Here is a 25,033-nt window from a genome sequence, read left to right on the forward strand (position 1 = left end):
CCCGTGCACGACTGGAGCTCCACCAGCGAGTCCTAGCACTGCTTCATGCCGTCCGACTGCAGGCGGGCCGAAAGGCCGATCGGGCCTACGGGTCGAGCCTTCGACGACGTCGGAGCGGGCACGGTTGCGAGGGAGGATCCTGCGAGCAAGATGAAAATAGATTGTTTGAAGAGATCATATGAATAGATAGATGCTCATGAAAATATTCATATTTATAGAGGTGGAATCGATCAATAAATATGAATAGGAAAATGAAAAGTGAAAGGGCATGCACGCATATATACGTTTTAAGGAATGTAAGAAGGTCTCTTAGATTGAGGTGTAATAATAATTAATCAATTAATGGTAGTGGGAGAAACAAAATTAAGGGATTTGTAACATCTTAATTAATTATTAAGGAATGTGGAGGGTTTTTAATTAGCTAGTGGGAAAATTTGGGTCATATGTGGACTCGAGCCCAGTTAAGATTTGGATAAAGCCAGGTTAATTTTGTTGATTGGTTGTTAGATTTGGGTCAAGTTAAAACCAACAATAAGCCCTAACCTAGTGTTTGACTCCTGAAAAAGCATGGAAAATTATTTAAAAAAAATATATTTGTTTATTTTTTCATGAAAAACATATTTCTTCATAATTTTTTATTTCTCTGATAAAAAATTTAGAAAAGTAAAGTACTATTTTTTATGAAATCTGAAATGGATGAAAATTATTTTTTCAGTTAGAAAACTATTTTCACAAATAATTTATAGAAAAAAACTAAACACCTCCTAATAGATTTAGTATTAATTATGAGGTACATATATATAAATAGTTAAATTAATGGAGAATAACTTGAGAAGTAGAAGAACCATTAGAAACGGTAACATTATTCTTTATCACAATTATTACATTAAGAATTAGTAACATATCAATCACTAATGAGCATGCTCTATAATTGAAAGAAAAGAAAAAAAAAAATTAGAAAAGTCCTAAACTAAGGAGGAAACGCCACGTCATCTTACACATTGGGGATTAATATAGTTGTATAGATTTCTCTCTAGAAAGAAAATTGAGCATTTTAAAGTTACTGGCAAATTGGTAGCTAACTTTCTTGGGCCTTTCAGAGGCCCATTACCTCTTCCGTGGCCCAATAAACAAACGATCCGATTAGTTCTTCAAATGGGCTAAAATCCCAACGTGAAGCCCAAAATGATAGTGAAAAGGTTATACATAACGAGTGAAATTGATTGTGGGACCCACGTTGTGGGGCACCACATTTCGGTGACAGAACCGCGCTTCCCTATATAAGCGATGCACCATTGCACCGTATGGTCTTCGCTCGTCCTCGAGGGCTCGAACGCGAACCCGCATTTCTCGCGGTTGAAACTCCAAAACTCCAACCGAAACCCCAATCCCCGATTCCCCTCCCCACTCGTCAACTGTGGATCTCGGAAAAACCCTAGATCTCACAGGTAAGCGCTCTCTCTCTCGATCTCTGCTCTTTAATTCGTTCTCTCTCGATCGATCTGTGTTTGACTCTGTCTCGTGTCGAATCGTTAGATCTGCTTGTTGTAGATTTGATGCTCGGATCTGTTGATGAATCGCTCTGTGTAATGTTATATTTTGTAATTCGCGTTTAAATTGGGGGGATACAAGTTAGTTTCCTATTCTTCTAGCAGATCTAAGAGAATTGTTGGTAGATTAGTATAATTGTCTAGTAGAATCGCTGTTTATTTTGGTTCTGTGAGATCGAAATTGTTGATTATGTTACTCTCATGCATGATTTTTGGTGATTTGATGTAGTTACTCATGTGAATTCTATCTACTACCTTGATATGGAAAGATAACAGGAGCTTGCATTTGATAAGGTTTAGTTAATAAGCGGGATTTTTCTACATGGCAGGATTGCTGAGAATCTGGTGAGCAACACGTCCTGGAATTAGAGTTAATCGCTAATCGCTCTCTCGGTGCCAAATTCTTCAAAATGGTAAAAGAAAGACCCTATTCTTTTCCCGCCTTCTTTGCTGCTCGTGAAGTGGTCATTTTCCATGTATATTTATGCTGTAAAAATAAGGAAACTCAGCATTATTTGTCCAATTTCATTACGAAGCTGAGGTGCTTTTGCAAGTTATTTTGTGATCAAATGACAAAGATGTCACTCATGGATAAATTATATAAAGCTTTTGGAGAGTGTATTCTTCATCTTGTATTTTTAGATGTGTTCAGGTCAGATTTCAAAAACATTTGACTAAATGTTCGCTTGTGTTAATAGGTGGTTCTTGCAACTTCTATCATAACAAAGTCTGGCAAAGGTGAGTATATATATATATATATATATATATATATGCAATATTATTTTTCTTGAATTTATACAGCCTTGGTAAAAGATGCCAATTTTTGTCTTCCACTAATAAATGGTTGCTAAGAAGCAATGTTAAATTATAGAGATATGAATATGTGGGTGACTATGAGATTTGGTATTTGAGGTAAATAGTAAGAAGTATTGTGGTCTATATTCACTATGGTTAGATAGTTACTTCATAGAAAGCAATAAGCTTGGGCAGTTGTGCATGTTTTTGCCCCTTTTTTGCCTTTTGCATTGATGATTCATTCTGCATATTATTATCATCTGGATTTTGTGATATAAAATTCACTAAAATTTATTAAGTTGGCTGTTTCTTTTGTTGGAGCTCTTGTGACCCTTCTGTTTATATTTCAGTAGCTTTATCTGGATTAGATTTGGCATTGGAAGTATTAGTACCTGATTTCTGCTGATTGTACGTGGTGGTTACCTGTATTTGTGAAACTAGTCATTCATCTACTTTTGTTGTGGACTCTGTGTTTTCTGGTTATGTACACATAATTGCTCTCTCATAAATTAGTCTCTGCATCACTATAGGGCAGAGACCATTAGTGAACATATTTTATCCTATCCTATCTTGCAACTTTATCATCTCTAATGTCATCTTATTGCTTGAATTTGGTGATTTTCTCAATGTCTACGCCCTTTAGAATTATGATGGATTAAAGTTTTCTTCAGAGATGGCATAAAGACCATGATTATTACTTTTTTTTCAGCTTTGAAGCATGATACTACTAGCATACTTTGAGTGATCTCTTTACTTCTAGTATCTTTGGCTTCTTTAAACCTGTATAACTGCTGGAGGATATCACATTTCTATTATGCTTTTGCTGCTCCTAACAGAGAGCTTTATAGCTACACCTTATGAAAGCTTCAGTTAATTCAAGTTAATATAATAGCTGTAACAAGTAGCTTTGGTCTGGTGTGCCATGTTTGAGATAGAATATGTTTGCACTTTGCATGTACATGGACCAGCTTACTTTAGAAAGACGTACCTGAATCAATTGTTTTAGGTCTTTCCATATACCTACATACTGGGTGTTTTCTTGTGATACTTGAAAATGGTGGTTTATGACTATCTTTTGTTTGGACTTTATTGCAGTACTTGTTTCACGACAGTTTGTTGATATGTCTCGAATAAGGATAGAAGGACTGCTAGCAGCATTCCCAAAGTTGGTTGGATCCGGAAAACAGCACACTTATATTGAGACAGAAAATGTACGCTATGTGTATCAACCAATAGAGGCTCTGTATCTGCTCCTTGTTACGAATAAACAAAGTAACATCCTTGAAGATCTGGAGACGCTGAGACTTCTGTCTAAACTTGTATCCTCTTCTATATCGAATCTCTTTAATATTTGCCTACTACTTTTAAAGATTGTACTTCAGATATCTATATCGAATCTCTTTAATATTTGCCTACTACTTTTAAAGATTGTACTTCAGATATCATCACCCTATATGGTTTACACATATATTTCTGTTTTCTACTTAGTTTAAGTGTTTTGATAAAATTATGGTGGTCTTTTGGTCTTTATTGATACTGAGTCCAAAATCTTACATGGTAAAGACCAGATGTGTTAAACAGCTCATGCTTTTCTGGTTTTCATTTTTCATTCTGGAAATGGAAGAAATAATAAGCACATAATCTGGTTCAATTTTTGAAAACAGTATCATTAATTTCTTCTGGAAATTCCAGTGCGTATTGAACTTTTTTAAAGTTTCTTAGTAATGGTTCCCTTACATTTAATAAAGGTACCTGAATACTCACCCTCTTTAGATGAAGAGGGCATCTGTAGTACAGCTTTTGAGCTGATTTTCGCTTTTGACGAGACCATCTCTCTGGGTCATAAAGAGAATGTGACTATTGCGCAAGTTAAACAATACTGTGAGATGGAGAGTCATGAAGAAAGACTGCACAAGCTGGTCATGCAAAGCAAAATTAATGAAACTAAGGATGTTATGAAGCGAAAAGCTAGTGAAATCGACAAAAGCAAGGTATGCATACTTTGCTATTGTTTTGTTATTTATTTATGAGAGAACTTATAGTTTCAATCTGAAAAAAGTTACGGCTATTGTCTCATTAGTTAAAGTGGATGATTTATGTACTCGAAATAAAATTTTTCTCAAAATATAGCTTCCGATATGTTCTCATTTAGGATGAGTTGCTGGACATAAGCAGACATTCATTTGAGTTCACAAACCACTGATACTTCATTACTCTTTACTTTTGCACATATTTGAAGGTCTATGTAAGAGAAATGGGCTAGCACTTTATTATAAACTGGTCATTACCAACTACAGAATACTTGAAAATATGTTGCACTGAGAAAGTGCTTTCTGAAGGGAGAGAATCTATGGTCAACAACACTAGACAGTTTGGCTGTGTACAAAAGAGCCAGGAACATGACTTCAGCAATTTTGCATAGCAATTTTCATCTGTGCTTAAGTTTTCCCCACCTACTTTACTATTATAGAGTGGTGTTTTTGAACTACAATTATCGATTAAAACAGTATTTTTTTTCTTTCTTCTTGTATCTCAGGACTTATAATTTTTAATCCAACAGAAGATAGATTGCTTTCTGGAAGACAATTCAGAGCACCAAACCTGTTTTTATATCCAAGCATTGAACTATCAACTTCCATGGCTCACAAAATTTACCTCTATATCTCATTATCAATGTTCTCTTAGAACGTCCAGAGTAGTCGTAACAATTGTATAAATAGTAGTGTTGCTTCTCCATGTTGTTAGCTGTACTACAGAATTTTTCAAATATTTGCAGATTGAAAGGGGCAAAGGAGACAAAGGAGGATTTATGTCTCTATCTGGTCCTCAAAGAATTGAAAGCAATTTTAGTGATATGAGTATTTCCAGCACTGGAACTGGTTTTGGAAGTGGATCTGGATATGGACTAAGCACTGATTTGGAAGCCTCCAGCAAGCCAAAAGGTATGTAAGGTTCGACCCACTTGTGTGGGCAGGCTGTATTAAAATAGCTCAACTTGGAAACCATTTATCTCACTGAGCCGTGACACTTAAGCTGTTAGTGATGTGAATTCATATCTTTTCTATAGAAGGGCCGCAACCTGTCCTTTGAGTTTTGGCATGAAAATAACTGCTAAATGAATATTTTCAAAATTAATGTGAGTGGCGAGGTGCATTTCTTAAGGTAACGTGTCCAGGCACTCTATGCATGAATGAAGCAAAACTTGTTCAATGCTTGATGTAAAATGTCAATAATTCCAAGAACTTGTAAGCATTGTAAACTCTAGAAATATGTACATTTCAGCTTATCCAAATTTCACATGATGTTGCATTTTTTTTTTTCTTTCCAACCTACTTAAAATTTTTATTAGGTTGTTTATAATATTTTTGTTATAGTTGTCAGGTAAAGGCCAACTTATAAGCTTGCATACCAAATTTTGCAGCTGGTATAATGTACTTCAATAAAGTAAAAAGAACTTTGTATTTTGGTCAATTACTTCCCCAAATTGTTGAACTTAGAATCGTTCACGATTTATCGGTTACCTAATATGGATCAGGAGGTCGACCATCCGCAGCTGCTACAGCTCCTCCTAAAGGCCTCGGAATGCAACTAGGCAAAACGAAAAAGACTAATCAGTTTTTGGAATCTCTAAAGGCTGAAGGAGAAGTGATTCTTGAGGATGTGCAACCGAGTGCTGTTCCATCAAAGTCATCTCTTCCACCCAGTGATCCTATCACATTGACCATCGAAGAGAGGCTTAATATAGCAATTAAGAGAGACGGGGGCGTCAGTAACTTTGATCTTCAGGGAACTCTTTCTCTTCAAATTCTTAATCAGGAGGATGGATTCATCCAATTTCAGGTTTTTTTTTTTTTGCCCCTCTCTGTGGAATGACTCACGTTCTTCACTCGCTGATTTATCTCTCTCACAAGATTGGAATCTTTTTTTTTTTTCTTTTTCCTATTTATGTTGAATAAAAGCTCGAAATGAATACAATGTCGCTTAGATAGTTAAGCTGATTCTAATTATTTTGGTAATTAACTATATTGTTAACAGATTGAAAACCGAGATCTACCAGGCCTTAGCTTCAAGACCCACCCTAATATCAACAAAGAACTGTTCAACAGCCAGCATGTTATTGGGTTAAAAGATCCAAACAGGCCGTTTCCCACGGGTCAAAATGATGTTGGCCTCATGAAATGGAGAATCCAGGGCATGGATGAAGCCTCTTTGCCTTTGACTGGTGTGTAGTCTGTTGGGTTTTTCAATTTTTCATCAATTATTCGGTGTAATTATGATTTCATATTTAATGCATTTTTGGTGTTTATTTTTTTGCAGTCAATTGCTGGCCGACGGTATCTGGAAACGAAACTTTTGTGAACATCGAGTATGAAGCTTCGGATTTGTTTGACTTGCAAAATGTTTTGATTTCAATACCTCTTCCCGCTCTGCGAGAGGCCCCAAGAGTACAGCAGATTGATGGGGAGTGGAGGTAAGTTTTTTTAAGTTTGTTTTTCTATTTGATCTGCTTATGTCTCTTCTAGTTTTTAACTTTTTGTTAAGGCAGAAAAAAAGAACCTTTTAGATTATGTGTGAGCAATTGAAATGCTTGTATGCTAGGGTGGCTGAAGATATTCGTAATTCTATTTCCTGTATTCCTCCTCTCTATTTTCTCTCTAAATAGGCAACCTGCATTGAAAGTGTTAGTAAATAGTATTTTTGCTTTGTTATAAATACAATTAAATCACTCACAGTTCAACCTTTGGTTACGTTAGCATTTTTTGAGTTCCTGGATTTTTTTTTTTTTTTCGAGTTTCCTAACTTTTTAAAATCTCTCCAATCTTTTTTAGGTATGATGCGAGGAATTCCACACTTGAGTGGTCTATTCTTCTCGTCGACCAATCAAATCGCAGGTGCATAAAACACTTTTTTTTTTTTTTTTTTTGGTTCTTCATCTGTATAATTATTTTTATCCTTTTCTTCTGCCCTGGATGAGAGCACTTTTAATCAGCATTTTTTTTTTTTTGTTATTTATTTTCACATTGCTTCTTACAGTGGATCAATGGAGTTTGTTGTTCCTCCCGCCGATCCATCCACGTTTTTCCCCATCAATATCAGATTTACTGCTCCCAGCACTTTTAGCGACGTGAAGGTGCGAACCCGCTACATCTTTTCAGAGGGTTTTTTTAGTTAAATCGGTGCCTTCGAATGTCCTGATAAGTTGCCGTACAAACTGTAGCGTGAGAACTTTTTGTTAGTGATTACTAATAGATGCGGACTCATTTCAGGTTGTTAACGTGACTCCGCTGAGAGGTGGCAATGCTTCTAAATTCTCGCAAAGGGTTCAGTTGGTCGCAGATAATTATCAAGTGGTTTAATCTCGGATTCTACCATATGTTGCACTGTGGTGGTAGTGCACTAGTCATATTTTGTTCAGTTTGATTTAAATTGGTGAAAACATTTTATGCGCTTTTTTTTTTTTTTTTTTTCCTTTTTGCATGATTTTTTTTTTTTCGGGTTTGAGAGTATTTTGCATAATTTTTTTGTAGAATTCAGTGGGTGATTTCCTTTTTTTTTTGGAGGGTGCTTAATGCACGTCATGCTATTTAGCTGTTATATTTAATAAAAATTTAACTGCAACATATGTGAGAAACTTATACTACAAGTAGCTAGTACATGAGAATTATCTCCAACTTTAAACTAAAGACGCTAGCTATGGTTATATAGACAAAACTCAGCAGGTGATAATAACCTGCTGTAGTTACAACTACAGGAATAATATTAAGCATATACATCATATAAGTTAGTCCAAAATTTGGCCAAATAATATGGTCCCCTTTTCCTCAAGAGATAGCAAGGATCACGACTAATTAATTAATCAAGCACGCACAACGAAAGGTTTGCGGAGGTGCTTACGATGATTCAAAGTTGCCAATCAATGGGAGAAATCCCAAGTCTCTCCAGTTTCTTATTTGTCTGGGAAAAATGCCTGTAATAGTGCAACATAATAATAAGTTAAGAGCCAAATTATTTTTACACACAAATTTACACAAACTAGCATAGGTGGTGATATTTAATTGATGGAAAAGTATAAATCACAAAATAATAAGCATGATTTATTTATAATTTTAAAGTTGAAATCCAACCAATGAGCTATATATAGTTTATAAAATATTGTGAAATTTGTTGGTAAGCAAAGCATTTTTTATAAGATAAATACTTCATGAAGATACGGTACCCCAAATATCAAAGAGTTAAAAAATAGGATTCGTGATGGAATGGAGAACAGAATCGCTCAGTGATTAAGTACAACATTGGAGCATAAACAAAAATGCTATACCTCCCGAATAGGCTAAAGGATCGTGGGACCCATACTATTTATCCTTATATGCATGTAGTCGGGCAGCCCATCAAGTTGCACAAATAGCTTGATTTTCGCACACTCAAATGTGCGTGAGCATGGGCGTCGCAAAACTCGGTGTATAAATTCCAATGAGCATTGAGCAGTTATTAATCAAGAAATTATATTTTTGGTCATTAAAAGGAAACTGATTAATTTATGCATATAATATTTACCATTACTATTCATATTTAAATAGTGCATGGTTTGCTTTGGTAAAGATATTTATCTGCACAATCTAAGGTAGCCTAATAAACTCAAAAGATTAGCCGTTGGTAGTTCCAAATAGTTCATCATCTTTAATTGCTGGAAAGAAAGAACTTCACTGTAGTAATGAGAAGAAAAGCTAACCTGCATCCAAAGAAGCCTCTGTTAGCAGATAGGCCTGATGGATGGGCAGCCTTGAGGATGAAATGCTTTGACTCGTCAATCAGTCTGCAAAAAGCAAAAGCACACAAATTAATGTCGGTAATCTGCAAAGGAAATCAAAAACAAAATTCCAACAAACTAATGGTGGAGCCATAAAGTTAACATGATTAGGAAGGACAATATAAACAAGGGTCCAACATAAACCCTAAAATATTATAAATATTGACGAGTAACCTGTTGTTTCAGAAAGGGCTTATTCCATTCTAATTTTAGTGGATGTTCTACTCTTCAGGAAGCAAATTTAACGGGCAGTAAGAATTTTACCTTATCTTTCCTTGAGCAGAGTTTCCCCAAAGAAGAAAGACGACCCCTGATTTCTTTTGCGATATTGTTCTAATCACAGCATCAGTAAATGGCTCCCATCCTTTCTTAGCATGAGAATTAGCTTGATGTTTCCTCACTGATGAAACAAAGACGATAAAAAAATAGCTTACTGCAGAGTATAATAATAATAATAGTAATAAATTCAAACTTGCATGGGCATCTTATTATTAAGCTTCAGCATGACACCTAGCACATCCTATACTTGTAGAAGAACTGATAGGCTGATGGCTTTTATGAAGAGCAATGCAGACTTGACTAAGAGAACAGAGTAAGAGATCCGAAAACTATAGCCAACAGATCCCCTCCAGCCTGTTTGACTAAAAGATCATTACCATGATACCATCAAGGCTTTACTTGTCGTTTAATTTATAGCATACTCTCTTAGCTTTTTAATATATCATCGTCTTTAAAAAAGAGCTATAGAAGTTTACTAATACTCCCTCTCAACCCTTATCTCTTGTCCTCTATACCCAGCAGAAGTTCTTCCCATCTCACTCCGACAGCTGTCACTTGCACCTATAACTTTCGGTACTTCGTACTGACGAGCTAAAGTGATTTTTCTTTTGAAGTCAATGTATTATAGGGTGATCCCCTGTGACAACAGTGCTAACATGATATATAAGAGTATACACTTCCCACATGGACGGTTGATCCAATAATAATAATAATACTAGGTAGTGCAGCTACACAATAATTTGATCAATGAACAGTCAGGATAAGAAATCAATGCGCCGAGTAAGAAAAGAAGCTAAAAGGATGAATCATAATATGCCTGAAAGGAAGTAGAAAGACGTACCAGTGAGCACAGTATTGAGCAGGAGAACACCCTATACAAAAATTTAAAATCAGTTTTCTTGGAGCAACAGAATACCAAATATTTACAAACATATTAACCAAAAAAAATCCAGGATTATAGACTATGTTATAGAAAATTGGTATAGAGCATCAATTTTTCAGTTCAGCCACAATACATATCAACCCACTGTTGCAGTATCAACAGTTATATATGTTAGGATCAAAACTAGAACTGATAGAAAAGCGCACGAAAACATCAAACAGGATGAAATGGCAATATACCAACAAGAGGAGATTCTATACTTTGAAGTGATAGCGTCAGAATTAATAAAGAAATACAACACTTAATACTATGTTTTCAACTCCTATAGCAACCTAATTCTATTTCCCCCTGCTATCTCCTACTGAAACAGCTAGGAAAGAGAAAACTGGTATGAGTGGTAACATTCAATATTGTGTTTCACCTCCTATAGCAGAATTGATAATTTTACAGCTCCCTAAGCTGCTTCTTTCAAAGTAAAAGCCCTGTAGCATATTATGTTCCCTCTTGAGGAAACTCTTAAGCTAGAAACTTTAGTGTTCCCATAGTTGCTAATTTGCACTAATAATATCCATTGATATAGCAAGCCAATTCTTCATCCACAAAAGTTGCAGTTTAAGATTTATTCTTGGCAGAAAATAGCACTTGGTGCACCGAAAGAAGTGAAGGGAATGAATTACGGCTACTACATAATCACATAAAATGTGCATGTGCTAAGATCAATAGCAAAACACTAAACAATTCACATTATAGAGAGAAGAGAGAAGCAATTATCGATGCATAAGCATCATAATATACACCTAGTATGAGAGTTTACCTGCACAGCCCATTTTTCAAGATTTCCATGTGCTGGCACAGAACAACCAACATCCTTTTCAAGTTCCCTAAATATATTGATTAGGCTAGAAGGAATCTTGATCCCCTCTGGTACCGAGAAAGCAAGGCCCATGGCCTGACCCGGGCCATGATAAGGATCCTGAAAATAGAGCTAGTAAGACCATGTTCTATACCTTGATGTAAAATAAGTTCATGGTTGTAACAGAAGTATATGCATATGAAGCCCATGTCTTCAACCAACTGATTCAGAAGAAAATCTAACATAGAAAGTAAAAAAAAAATACAAGTTATCAGCCAACTGATAAATTTCTTGCGCTGCGAAGAATAAGAAAGAGCTGCACATTTTGGATGCTGCAACACTACACACCCATTCAGTTCGGCATCCAACTACCACACTACCGTTGTAGAAGATGATGGAAGTAAAAGAATAAATGGACTATTGCTGATAGAATTACAGCATCTCAACAGCAATGTAGCAAAAGAATTTGTTATCTAATCATGTGATTGTCATTGCTAGTTAATGAACAATAATAGAACCAATGTCGATAATGAATCACCCAACTGTAACAGAAGTAATACGTAGCCAACAAAGAAAGGACCATAATCAACAAGAAGGTATAAAGAGAAGATACTTGTCCGATGATCACCGCCTTCACTTGATCAAATGGCGTGGAATGAAGGGCGTTGAAGATGAGTTGTGGCGGAGGATACACCGGGACGCTTCCCCGAACCTCCCGTTCGACGAACCTGCACAGATTCTTCGCATACGGCTTCTGGAGCTCCCCAGGAAGCGCTTCGAGCCACGTCTCCTCCACCAGAAGCTCCTCCAGCTTCACGTAATCCACCCCTTCAGCTACATTTCACCACCAATCCAACACTCCCCATTCACAACGCCTACCAAAACGAAGGACGTGCGGAGAACCCTAGGGATCACGAGACCGTACCTTTAGCACTCTCGATCCGCTCGGCGCAGAGCCTCAGGTTCCGCCGCGACCTCGCTAGGGCTTTGTTGAGCTCGATCCGCTTACTCTGCTCCGGGGTGAGGGCGGAGGCGGATTCCGGTGGTATCTCCCCGTCGCCGGCGCAGCTGTCGGAGGAGAAGGACTTGGAGAGGGCGGAGATGGAGGATTTGGGCGTTAGGGTTTCGGGAGAGGAGGAGAGGGATCGGAGGCGCTTTGCGGGGTGGAGGATCTCTACTAGGGTTTTGGACGACGACGCCATTGCTCTCTCTCTCTCTCTCTCTCTCTCTCTATTTCGATTTTGGGGGTGAAAACGGGGTCGAGAAGGGCCGGGTTATATATAGGGGGAGTGAGAGGGACGGGGTTGCCCACGACGGTTTTTGGCGGGAGAACGAAATGACGCAAATACCCTCCGGGCTTATGGTCTTGGATGAAGGTTCAAAATTAGACCACAACAAATTTGTCTTGATAAAATTTGAAATTGGTTCAAGTTTCTTATTTTTTGGTTGATTGATTTTATTTTTCTTTTTTTAACTTGGTCAAATCTAGCTCCGCTTGACTATTTTGGAGTACCAAAATGAATTTCAAAACTATCTTTTTATGGAGAAAAAGATTTTAGGTACGAGCGCACGAAGCTCTGTTGTTTGAATTCGAGCCTAACAAGCCATTAGATGGGTCGAAAGACAAGATTAGTGGTGAAGTGCATTTAGTTTAATTTAAGCTGCCCTTCAATTTTTGATGTCGTATTTTTCGACCAATTTTAACTTTTAATCCTATCCAACGTTGACGATAATTTCTTATATATTCTAGCTATTTAATCACAAGAGCTTTACAAGCTCCAAAGTTTTTTTTTTCATTTTGATATTCAGAGTGTTATTACGATAGAACTATTTGAAAACGCATTAATACTTTTTGTTATGAATTATTTTATTTTATATCGATGAATTAGAACAGTAACTGCCAAGATGAATTGCAACTTACTCATAATATAAATTACAATAAAAATTACCAAGTTACTAATTACCACCATCCCACAAAAAGCTTGATAAAAAGCTAAAAATACCAAAAATACCAAAACAAACTATTAATGTCTTCCATATAATTAAATATTACAATAAAAAAAAACTAAAAAAAACTAACACATGACTCACCAAAGAGAACACAAAATGAAACACCTAAGAACCCTAACTCCCACACTCTTTCCACCCCAACAACATACTAAAACCCTAGAAAAAGATGGAACCAACCAAGACCAAAACCAACTGAACAGAAGCCATTGCAAGAACCCTGGCCATGTCGGGACCGGCGACACCCGAGTCCGGTGCGCCCGGCGGGGGAGGAGTTCCGGTTTGGTTCCCACCAGGCGATGCGCCAGGGCCGTCGGAGTGGCCCATCACCTTGATGATCATCTTCTGGCCCCTCTCGCAGTGTCCCGCGACACCGCTGATGAAGTAGAACAAGCCCGACCGGTCGAGCTTCACCAACGTCGCACCATTGTTCGAGAAGAATATCGGGTGTGTCGACCGGCACTTCTTGTAGTCCTCCTCCCTCACCACCATCACTGAATCCTTCTTGTACTTGAAATCTGACTCATCAATCGCACAAAAAACAAACAATGAAGAAGATAATATTTGCACCGCAAACATGATCTTCAAATTCTTCTTCTTTTTTTCGGCAATAAAATTTATATCTTACTGCAGGTTTTGCTCATGCGAAGAGTTACAAACTTATAAGAACTATACGCTAAGGAAAATCAATATGTAGGGGGGGGGGGGAAAAGATGTTGTAAAATAATTCAGCTATAATTCACCTATGCAAAACTAACCATTTTGTCTTTAAAAACTTAAACTATTACAGAATAATATTTTAATATATATATATATATATATATATATTGTGTTCAGAAACCTTGATGCAAAACACCATGAATTAATATAAGAGAGGTTATATATGTCGACTTACGAATCGTGTCGTCGACCTGAAACCGGTTTTTCGAGGCCCAGTCGTTGTACATGTCGGGATCCTTCGCGGGCGGGACGGCCCACCCATCATCGCCGCCAACCTCGAAATCGAAAGCGCGAACATAATTAAACAAGCTCACAGAGAAAAGGAGAATGAAGAGTAGGAGTAGGCTCTTAGCGGTAGTACTCTTATAAACCATCTTAATTAATTTTGAGCTTAGATTAATAATGGATTAACCCTTTAAATTGTTGTAATATAGGAATAAGAGGAGAACAATGAGAAGTATATATATATATATAAAACAACGTAGAGTGTGGGGAGTGGAGTTAGTTGGAGAGAATAGTGGAGATAATGGTGGGCGTGGGAGAGCGGTTTATGGGCTCGGAGGAGGATCTGAGGATCTTTACTTAGACTCGGTCTATGTTTCCAAGTTTGTTATGTGAGCTTCGGAACGTGGAGTGGGACTCAACGGTAGAAATTACCTAACGCACCGGGTCCACCACGTCATCCGTGAGCCGCCCATTGCTAAATTTGTTTTTATATACCCATTCTGCCCTTCAATATCTATAAATCTATACATAATAAATTATCTTATAATGCCATGCTTAGAAATTTGTACGCACAAGCGTGATTCTGCTATTCACGGTAGAGTTTTAATCCGTACCTCTGTTCTAAAAACCACTAAATTCTAAACTTTAGAACAGAGATTTTTACGTACAAGATTGATCCCGTTGCTTATTAGTAACAAAAGTTTTTCGTGTCATTGGTAGGATAACCTCTATACATAGGATTTTTAGAACGGAGAGTGTAAGAATTTGTGCCCAATATAATTTTACACGCTGTTGACCGGTAGTCTACACAGTTACAGTTATGTATGTATAATTTTTTTTTTCATAATATGATGCTTAGGAATACGTACGCACAAGACTGATTCCACTGCTTACTGGCAAGTGAGTTAATCCATGTTATCTATAGAATCACCTCGATCTATATATAGACAATTTTAGAACATAAAATGTAAGAAATATATATGCGCCCAATATAGTAACATATGCCGTCGTCCAATAATTTATAAAATTACAATAATCTATGTATAAAGTCTTTCATTTTCATACTGTGATTAGAAATTTTTACGCATGAGAGTGATTCCGCTGCTTATTGGCAGCAAAGCTAATCTGTGTTGTCGATAGGATCACCTTTGCATGCAAGAATTTTAGTATACGCTTAAAAGAGTACCCAATATAGTTTTTTCTTTTTTTTTGTTTTTTGAGAGATAGGTAGTACCCAATATAGTTATATAAGCCATTGACCGATAGTACATATAACTACACTAATCGGTGTGTAAAGCCCAAATTTGACGCTGTAACACTGAATCATGTGCCGCTGAATCTACATAATGGGCTGCGATAAGGTGCGAACAAAATCGGCCCAGCCTCTTTGTGAGTCGGGTCTGGTTCAGTACGGTATATCGAATTAGGCTAAGACCTAAAATCATAAGCTAGAAAAAAAATAATCGTGTCGTGTTGAGCTTCGAACCTTTTTTTTTCTATTGAGTCGATCAAGCAGATATTTGAGCGATTGATCTGACGTGATCCAAACCGAGCCAGTTATTTTGAACCAAACTCGGTCCTTAAAAAAGTAGATATTTTTTTCAGATCGGATGGGATCAGTACGGGCTAAACATACATGAACCTTAGTAATTCAAAACCTTATTAACTTACCAAAGACCACATATATATAATTATCTCCACATCGTGTTAAACTTTGTTGTATGGCAATTAATTGATGTTTAACAATAAAATTTAAAAAGTTAAAATTTTAAATGAAAATACTAAGATAAAAAAATAAAAATCAGGAGAAAAATTAGACCTAAGGGTGCAACTAATCGGGAAAAAAAAAAACACCATTATCAAGGCATGTGCATAGAGCAGTACCTGCACGATATTTTAATTGATTTAGTGGGCTAATTGATTTAGTGGGAATTTCTTTTTTTAAATACTACTAGAAGAATCCCAAGTGTTGAGTACTTTTATTTATTTTTTAACAATAAAATAGACTAAAAATTTAAAATAATTAATTTTAAATTTTAAATCAGATTATCATCACTGGTGCTAGATAGGATTGACGTTGGGACTACTATTATTTTTGCATCGCTGTATAAAATAGTGACTTCTCATTAGAAGCATATGCAGTAATAATTTCGTGCACATACAATTTTAATACATAAATTATTTTAATATTATTTTAAAATTGTTTTATTTATAAAATATTCTTTTTAATTGATCTATGCATGTAGTTTATTAATATATTTTTTTTGGATTAAATGCATATAAATCCTGCAAACATAGTAAATTACAAATATATTATTACAAAATTTAATTTTTATATATTGTTTCTACAAAAAGTTCTAATATTTTTAAATATGCTCCTCTAGTTTGTTACTGTTAAAGAACTATTTATATTTTAACAGTAAATAAGTAAAATGTTAATTTTGCTGCCACAAATACGTTACTTCAAAAATTACAATAATATAATATAAGAGAGGATAAAAATGTCAAGTTATTTTATAGTTAAACTAATCAGAGTTACGTATTTAACATATAATTAACTAATTTTTTATAGCATATTCTAATTATATAGATATATTTGAAAATATTAGAATTTTATAGAAATAAAATATAGAAGTTAATTTTTAAAAAAATATATTTATAATTTATTATATTTACTATGTGTTACATGTGTATGCATTTAATCCTATATATTTTTTTTTTTTAAAAAAAAGGAAAGTTCGTTTTTTCGGGTTCTCGTGATAACGACCGTAGGAGGTGGGGATAGTACACGTTGGGTGGACGAAACTCATTCATTAGATCACAGTGGCTTCCAATGATTGCCAAAAAAGTGGGGCCCACTCCCCCGCCCCCCATCCCCACACTAGTGAAAAATACATCTGCAACCAGTTTTCGGTGGCTGTGCTGAACCTCAGCACACGAGGCGGTCACTCGAACCTCTCAAAACAAAAAATCTTGGTAAAACTTCAAATACCCCTTGTAGTTTTATTTTTTCTTACTTTACTATTCTATGGTTAAAGTGTATCAAGTTAGTACCATGTGGTTTTGCATTTTTTCACTTTAATACCATATGGTTTAAAGTGTATCAAGTTAGTACTCTGTGGTTTCACACTTTATCACTTTAGTACCATGTGGTTTCGCATTTTATCACTTTAGTACCTTGTGGTTTAAAAACCATAGAGTACTAACTTGATACAAAATAAAACCATAGGGTACTAACTTAATACAAAAATAAAATTACAGAGTATTAATTTGATGTACTTTAAACCATAGGGTACTAAAATAAAAAAAGTGCAAAACCACAGGAGAATTTTTGAAGTTTTTCCAAAAATTTTCATAGAGTAAAAAAGTGTAAGGAGAACCCCTCACCTATTTGTTATTTCAAACTAGTCCCCGTCAACTTTTTTTTTTTTTTCTAAAACAAAACATATAAAATTAGGGCATGTTTATTTTGACTGAAGTCGAAGTCGAAATGATCAGATATTCATAATCATAGTTCGTTAGTATTTGGACAGAATCACGGGCCTCAACTTTCGCGAATCCTACGAGGTCTCACAAGATAGCGAATTTGCGTGAGGTGTGAACTCGTAACTTCATTCGTGGCAGATGCGAAGTCGAGCTCTGCCGTATAGACGAAACTCGCGAGTTCGCTAGGATGCTGCTTTTATATTATTGAACACATTCTTAGTTCAACTATGAGTCACTTGAAAATAACTGTATGATATTTTAAAATTTTAATTTTGCTATCTAATATCTTAAATTATTTATATTTTAGTAAATTGTTGCCTATATTTAGTGCATATGGCTATTTGTGCATAGAGATGCATTTTTTTTAATGCATTTTATACCTTTGATTTGATTACACAGTTATTAAGTAAAATAAGCTGAATTTGGCTTATCTAACAGTAAAGATTGAATTATTATTAGATCTAATAGAGAATAAATAAAAGAGTGGTTCATGATTTTACTAACTCATCGGTTGCAAGTGTAAGTTTTTGAAGCTATTAAAATTCACCAATCAAATAAAGCTATTGAGATTAAAAAAATTTATTTATTTACTGTTAGTTCAATGCACTATTATATATCTCTACGTAATTAATCCTTTTTTAACTAAAAAAACTATTAATCTAAGTTATTTCAGTTGATTAAATAAAATTAATTTTTGATATTTTTTTAATCATTATATATTAATTGTTTTAAGTTTATTTAACTATAATCACTTAATACTGGTGATTTAAAATTTTTAAAAAATATTAAGAAAAAATAAAGTTGAGCAGGAAGATTCGAAATATCATATATATAATAATAAAGCGGGTTCCTGAACATTTTCACCGAATCTTAAAGCGCCGTGCATGAGATTGATCTCACATATCACATAGGGCACTGTGCCGTGCACTCAATGCAGGGGCCCACTGCCCATTATAAGTGGGCCCGAGTCCACATCACGTCGATGCAACAAATCAACGGTCCAAACTTAGTCTATACACGCGTACGTCCCCATCTGTACGACTCACACCGTCTAACAAGTTTCGCTTCCCCGCGTAGAGAAACTATTTGCCTGCACCCGGTGTATTGCATCTCACACACTAACGCACTTACAATAAATATTTAATATTTTTTAAATTAAAATTAAATTTCTGATGTACTAAATTTTAAAAATCTGTTATCTATATAGTTAGTGATCAATAAAAAATAACATTAGAGAAAAAAATATATTATTAGGTTATGAAGTACGGAAAATAAAATTCATGGTTTTTGCTAGTTTGTGGTTCAAAAGTTGTATTTAACTATTTTATAATATCATATGTATTTTTATCTAAAAATCTATTATTAAATAAGATGCTAAAGTAAATTTTTTTGGTAACCGCGGATAGTTAAATGTAGCTTCGGAATCGAAGAATGATAAAAAAATATAAGCTAAATTACAAGACAATTAAGTTTAAATTTTGAATTGTAGAATGATAAAATAAAAAATAAAATAAATTAATCATAGCAGTGCATATTGAAATTTTATTTATTTATTTTCTTAATCACTTTTTTTTTTTTGATAAAGTGTCAGCTAGAGATCGATTTATTTACAGTAAATATATTTTGACATTTATGCAAATTGATTAGTCAATATTAGTAGGAATTAAAAATTTCACCAGCTAGAACATTTAACTGAAATTTTTTTATCTATAAAGCATAGAATAATAATACTAGTGAAATCTCTCTTATCTTATTTTCTTAAAAGGTAAACTTCAAATACCACCTCTGTGGTTTCGCACCTCCTCATTTTAATACCCAGTGGTTTAAAGTGTATTAAGTTAGTGCCATGTGGTTTTATTTTTATCTTTTCGTCAGCTTTTTCGTTAATATTTTATTAAATTATATACAAAAACTTCAAATATCTCACCTAGTTTTAATTTTGTCACTGATTTAACGAAAAAAAATAGTAAAATAGATAATAAAAAGATAAAAATGAAAACACACAATACTAAATTGATATAATTTAAACCACATAATACTAAAATGAGAAAGTGTGAAACTATATAGGTGGTATTTGAAGTTTTTCTTTCCTTAAAATTCTTAAAATAGAATTTTATCCCAACGTGCACCGGGTCCATTACATAATTTTTAACTCGCATGTGCACGTTTCGCTGCCGCGAAAGGTGCTTTCCTCGTTGCTTCCGCTTTATTGTTACCGGAAACAACAGCCCACAGAAACCCAAAAAAGAAAGGTAAAAAAATAAAATAAAAAAACACATTTTCCTAAACCGTTCTTTCCCCAACCCCTCTTTCCCTTTCCCTTTTCCCCTTCCAAATCCCTCGAACCCGAACCCTAACCCTAACCCTAGCATTTTCTCGGATCCCCTCTACCACGCGGCCTCTTCTTCGTCTTCTTCTTTTTCCTCCCTGTCGAGGTGCGATTGCGCCTTCGCTTCGGGCTCAGAGGGGGGCCGCTTCGATCGAGCATGGCGTCGGATGCGATCGACGATTACTGGATCGACGGGGAAGGATCGGACGGGGAGCTCCGGTGCGCCCTCGAGAGCTTCTGCGACGTGGCCGCGCCCGCGCCCTCCGCGCACGCCGGGTATGGCCGTCGAAGCTTCCCCCCCTCCCCGTCCTTTTGATTAGCGTGCTTGTGTTGTGGGATCGATCGGTTCGAGGGATTCGAATGGGGTTTTTATGGTGCTTAGATTTGAATTCGATCGTTTTTGTTTAAATTTTGGCGAGTCGTATAGGTGTTTGATGGGGTTTGATGCGAAAATTGTGACAGGATTGGGGTGGAGGAGTCGTATGGAGGTGTTTGTTGTCTCGACCAAACGAGCTCGAGGAAAAGGTATAATTGTTTTTCAGTATATTGTTTTTTGGTATGTTAATTTTACAGTAATTTATTAATTTATGGCACTTGTGCAAACTTTAATTTGATTTTTTTTTTTCAAAAAATTGATCACATCTTTCAATCTGTTTGGACAAATTTGTTCTTTTTATTCAATATCAGTATATCACTAGTTGTTTGTGATGAATTAGGTTTTTGAAATCTCTCTGAGTAAATAGTTTCAATTTACCTGATTCACAGATGTAAATGGGTTTTATTTTGAGAGAAAAATAATGATTATATTTATCAAGGTTGTGAGGTTGGTATCCAATTTTGTTGCCCATAATATTGGAACCAAAAAAAAAACTGTTAAATTAGTAATTATTTATTCTTGTAGAGGTCAAAGAAGGAGAAAACTTTGACCTGGACATGCTGCTAGTTCTATTGCAAAGCTAATGCACTTATCCATTTAATTTTAAATAATAAGCACCATTGAAAACATCACATGCTTTTATAAATTCCTTTCTTTATTTTGGTCACTAGTAATGCTTAAACCATGCAAAGGTGAAAATTGTTAATTTTCAGTTTACCATGCATCGATATATTCAACATAAATGACATCATGTTTTCTTTTTAGATTATTATAGCTAGGAGAAAGTGTAGGAAAACTCATGCTATTTCACTAATAAATTTTGCAGGGCAAGAGATGAATCATGCACAGGATCCAAGTCCAAGGCTTGCCGTGAGAAAATGCGGCGGGATAGGCTTAATGATAGGTACTTTCACTTTTTCAATAAGAGTGGAAAATATGAGATGCATATGAACTACTGTTGAAATGATGATATGTTTCAACTAAGTGTTGTTGATCTGTAGGTTTCTGGAATTAAGCTCAATCCTCGATCCTGGTAGACCGCCGAAATCTGATAAGGCAAGCATTTTGAGTGACGCAGCTCGTGTAGTGGCACAGTTGAGAAATGAAGCCAAACAACTTAAGGAATCAAATGAAAAGTTTCAAGAAACAATCAAAGATTTGAAGGTCTTATTCTGTCATATGACTTAGCTCGTAATTTGTTCTTTTTTTTCGGGTACAAAAAAAAGCTGATTGATTTACTGAAATTATGTGTTACTTTCTTTTCTATGTTCATTTACATTGGTCTATTGCTTTCTTTATATGCTTATTATTGCCTTTGAGAATCGATACATGCCAGATTTGATGCTAAGTAATGCCTTTCCAAGTTTAATACATTAATGTTCTGCTAAACTGATGCATCATGGTTAGTTTACTGTTTAGGGAAACCAGTTCGGTTATGATCAATTTATCTGGAATATACATAACCAGGTTTCAGATATTTGAAAAGCATTGGAAGATTAAAAAAACCTAGACTTTAGGATAGATTTAAATAAGTAAGAAGGGTCATGTTGGAAAGAACAGTGAAATTATTTGCTTATCACTTGTTTTTTTCCTCCCCAATCTTTTGTCGCACGTATAGAATGAACTGAATTAAGCTAGTCCTAAGCTGACTGATCTGTATCTTCATGATATGATGATAGGTGGAGAAAAATGAGCTTCGAGATGAGAAGACGAGGTTAAAGGCCGAGAAGGAGAGATTAGAGCAAATGGTAAAGGCCGTGAGTGCTCCTCCAACAGGATTTGTGCCGCACCCAATGGCTTTCCATCCGGCTGCTGCTGCTCCTATATTTGCTCCGCATGGTCAAGCCCCAGGAAACAAAGCCGCCGCTCCGGTTGCTGCATATCCCGGTGTCGCCATGTGGCAATGGTTGCCACCTGCTGTTCTGGATACGACGCAGGACGCCAAACTCTGGCCTCCCAACGCATAAGCCCAAAAGACAAAGCTGGCTATATCATTTCTGTTTTTATTTTTTCTTTCTGACTCCTATGGTTTTCTCTCTAGCTGTTTCTTTAGTATGTTGGGTCTCTGACAAGAACGAATGTGCATATCTGCTCTCATTGTCATCGCATGTGGCGACCATAATGTGACATTTTAAATTGATTTGTTCAGTTGCGAGGATAGTTGTTCGCTATTCAATATCTTGGGCCATTAAACTTTAATGTAGATTGCTCTGTTTTCATTAGTTTCCTCTTCTAATATTCATAGGAGGCTTACTATCAAGAATTAGAAATAAGCATTTCACTTATAATCACGGTGCGCAGAAGATTTAAGTGTTTTCTCCTAATGGTGTCATATTTTGTGTCCTGTTATCTTTCAATTCTCTCTTGTTTAGTGTACTTTTATACTGCAATTTCCTGTTTTGTCTCAAGTCTTTGATACCTCTTCTCTGCTGATGAAGCAAATTTAGTGTACTCACAAATATCAACTTGAAAGAGGAATAAACACATTCTTTTACAGAATATTCATGCGAATGCTCCCAATTTCAAATTACATCCACTGCAACTAACCAGAGAGAACTACTCGGCTCAAAACCCTCCATCTTCATAATCCCTATCAATCCATCTAACACTTCATAAACATCCTTAGATTGGGAATGTGACCCATCCAATGCAATAAACTCATGCACAACACCACCCACTTCTATCCAGCTGCACCCACTACTCTTCTCTACCTTTCTCCCCTTCATACTCTTCCTAACATTAGCAGCTTCCTCCCACTTCCTAGAGAGAGCGTGCATGTTAGCTACCATAGCATATTTACCACTATCATATGGCTCCATATCAATAAGATGCTTCCCTATTCTCTCGCCCAACTCATAATCCTTGTGCACTAAGCAAGCACCTAGCAAAGCTCCCCAAAGAGCACTGCTTGGCTCCATGGGCATGCTTTTTATCACACACAACGCCTCCTCTAGCCGCCCCGCTCGCCCTAACATGTCGATCATGCAACCGTAATGCTCCAACTTTGGTTTTACCCCGTAATCCTTGAACATGTTTTCGAAGAAAACTCGCCCTTGGTCCACTAATCCACTGTGAGCACACGCACTAAGAAGAGCTATGAGCGTTACCTCGTTCGGTGCTATCCTTTCCTTCAACATCCGATCGAAGAGATCCAAGCACTCCAATCCACGTCCATTCATCGCCAACCCGTTGATCAAAGCGGTCCATGGGTACACGTCCTTTCGAGGCAATTTCTCAAACACGGCAAAAGCATCATCAACGCACCCGCATTTCGCGTACAAGTCAATCAAAGCTGTCCCGACAAACGAATTCAACTCCAATCTGTTCCTCTCGACATACGCATGTATCCACTTCCCTTGATCCAACGCCCCAAGTTGCGTGCAAGCTGTGAGAGCGCTAGTGAGTGTAACCTGATTTGGCTTCACCCCTTCGGCGAGCATGGCCTGTGACACAAAAAGAGCTTCCTTGAACAGCCCGCACCGCTCATACCCCGCGATCAACGCGCCCCAAGAGACGATACCTCTGTAAGGCATTTCGTCAAACACCTTCTTAGCCTCGTCAATTTCTCCGCATTTCGCATACATATCAACAAGAGCAGTACCTACAAACGAATCCCTCCTCACCCTCCCACAAGCTACGTAAAACCCATGAACGCATTTCCCAAACCACACGTCCCCGACCACTCCACTCCCCTTGAGAACGCTCACAACGGTCACCCCATCAATGTCAACGCCGGTTGACCTCATCAGTTTGAAAAGGGTCAAACCCTCCATTGCTCGGTTGTTCTCCACGTACCCGTGAATCATCGCGTCCCAAGTAATGTAATCTCTCCTGGAACATCGGTCGAACAGCTTCTGCGCGGAGCGCAAGTCGCGGCTTTTGGCGTAAGCCGAGACCAGGGAGTTGTGGACGAAGGAGTCGGAGTCGAACCCGAATTTGAGGATTTGGGCGTGGATTTGAGTTGGGCTCCGCGCGCCGGAGTTGGAAACTGCTTTTAGGAGAAGGGGGTACGTGTGCTTGGTGGGAGAAGCACCTTCGCGGAGCTTTTGGGTGTGGATGGAAATGGCTATGGAGCAGCGGTGGTGGGATCGCATGGAAGACTCGCGACGTCGAGTCGTAGCCCGTTCGCTTTTGCTCTCATTTTTTCGGTTGCGTACGCGGATGATTCAAAATTGGGTGGACCGAGTCTACCACCTAAAACCGTGGACCAGTATTCTACGCAGAGTATAATTCTGTTCATTCGTAAAACTGTTTACTGATCAATGATCATAGACATCTCAATAGCGACGCATGGAATTTCCCGCGCTAAACTTCCTGCCTAAAAGTTTTTGATTTTTTTTTTTTTTGTTTTCAAATTCGTGTGTATAAAAAGCAATTCAGTGTTGAATATTCGCATTAATCCAAAAGTTTAGAGAGAGAGAGAGAGAGAGAGAGAGAGATGAGGGGAAGGGTTTGAGTGATGGATCGCCTCGTCGACGAGATGAGCGAGGCGTACAAGAACCTCGCGGCGGCGGCGGTGATCGAGGCGAGAGTCGCCGCCGACGCCGGTGGCGGCGAGGTGCCGAGGACGGCGGCGTACGTCGCCGCCCTCGAGGAGCTGAAGGAGCGGTGGGAGCTCTTCGGGGCGTCGTGCGATCGCGCGGAGGGGGCGATCGACGAGGCGAAGCGGCGGGCCGAGTGCGGGCTCTTCTTCCCCGACGCCGCGGCGGCGGCGGCGGCGGC

The 25,033-nt window shown here is 37.0% G+C and overlaps 5 protein-coding genes across 7 annotated transcripts; 2 read left to right on the forward strand and 3 right to left on the reverse strand.

Annotated features, from left to right (window-relative positions):
- LOC109703491 (coatomer subunit delta-1-like) lies at positions 1,345–7,793 on the forward strand. Its single transcript, XM_020224101.1, has 12 exons — positions 1,345–1,448; positions 1,880–1,963; positions 2,249–2,288; positions 3,441–3,664; positions 4,094–4,336; positions 5,122–5,287; positions 5,881–6,185; positions 6,381–6,567; positions 6,663–6,816; positions 7,175–7,237; positions 7,380–7,476; positions 7,613–7,793. The coding sequence occupies exons 2-12, from the start codon at positions 1,961–1,963 to the stop codon at positions 7,700–7,702; spliced, it is 1,572 nt and encodes a 523-aa protein (XP_020079690.1). The 5' UTR covers positions 1,345–1,448; positions 1,880–1,960; the 3' UTR covers positions 7,703–7,793.
- Positions 7,864–12,412, reverse strand: LOC109703492 (uracil-DNA glycosylase, mitochondrial). The gene is made up of 7 exons (XM_020224102.1): positions 12,094–12,412; positions 11,782–12,002; positions 11,130–11,288; positions 10,274–10,304; positions 9,418–9,553; positions 9,076–9,159; positions 7,864–8,313 (listed from the first exon to the last, which is right to left on the reverse strand). Exons 1-7 carry the CDS (start codon positions 12,368–12,370, stop codon positions 8,247–8,249), a joined length of 975 nt encoding a protein of 324 aa, XP_020079691.1. The 5' UTR covers positions 12,371–12,412; the 3' UTR covers positions 7,864–8,246.
- LOC109703642 (mavicyanin-like) lies at positions 13,259–14,316 on the reverse strand. Of its 2 annotated transcripts, XM_020224344.1 has the most exons (3): positions 14,257–14,316; positions 14,071–14,170; positions 13,259–13,693 (listed from the first exon to the last, which is right to left on the reverse strand). In XM_020224344.1, the coding sequence occupies exons 2-3, from the start codon at positions 14,120–14,122 to the stop codon at positions 13,335–13,337; spliced, it is 411 nt and encodes a 136-aa protein (XP_020079933.1). In that variant the 5' UTR covers positions 14,123–14,170; positions 14,257–14,316; the 3' UTR covers positions 13,259–13,334. The 2 variants fall into 2 exon arrangements, with proteins under 2 accessions (XP_020079933.1, XP_020079932.1); XM_020224343.1 differs by having other exon boundaries at positions 14,071–14,315.
- Positions 19,861–22,533, forward strand: LOC109703462 (transcription factor ILR3-like). Of its 2 annotated transcripts, none has more exons than XM_020224051.1 (5): positions 19,861–20,211; positions 20,398–20,460; positions 21,138–21,215; positions 21,313–21,475; positions 21,991–22,533. In XM_020224051.1, the coding sequence occupies exons 1-5, from the start codon at positions 20,093–20,095 to the stop codon at positions 22,276–22,278; spliced, it is 711 nt and encodes a 236-aa protein (XP_020079640.1). In that variant the 5' UTR covers positions 19,861–20,092; the 3' UTR covers positions 22,279–22,533. The 2 variants fall into 2 exon arrangements, with proteins under 2 accessions (XP_020079640.1, XP_020079641.1); XM_020224052.1 differs by having other exon boundaries at positions 20,173–20,309.
- Positions 22,754–24,636, reverse strand: LOC109729083 (pentatricopeptide repeat-containing protein At1g50270). The gene has a single exon (XM_020259737.1). The coding sequence runs from the start codon at positions 24,403–24,405 to the stop codon at positions 22,834–22,836; it is 1,572 nt and encodes a 523-aa protein (XP_020115326.1). The 5' UTR covers positions 24,406–24,636; the 3' UTR covers positions 22,754–22,833.

This window comes from Ananas comosus, linkage group 25 (genome assembly GCF_001540865.1).
Source record: "Ananas comosus cultivar F153 linkage group 25, ASM154086v1, whole genome shotgun sequence".
Lineage (NCBI taxonomy): Eukaryota > Viridiplantae > Streptophyta > Magnoliopsida > Poales > Bromeliaceae > Ananas > Ananas comosus.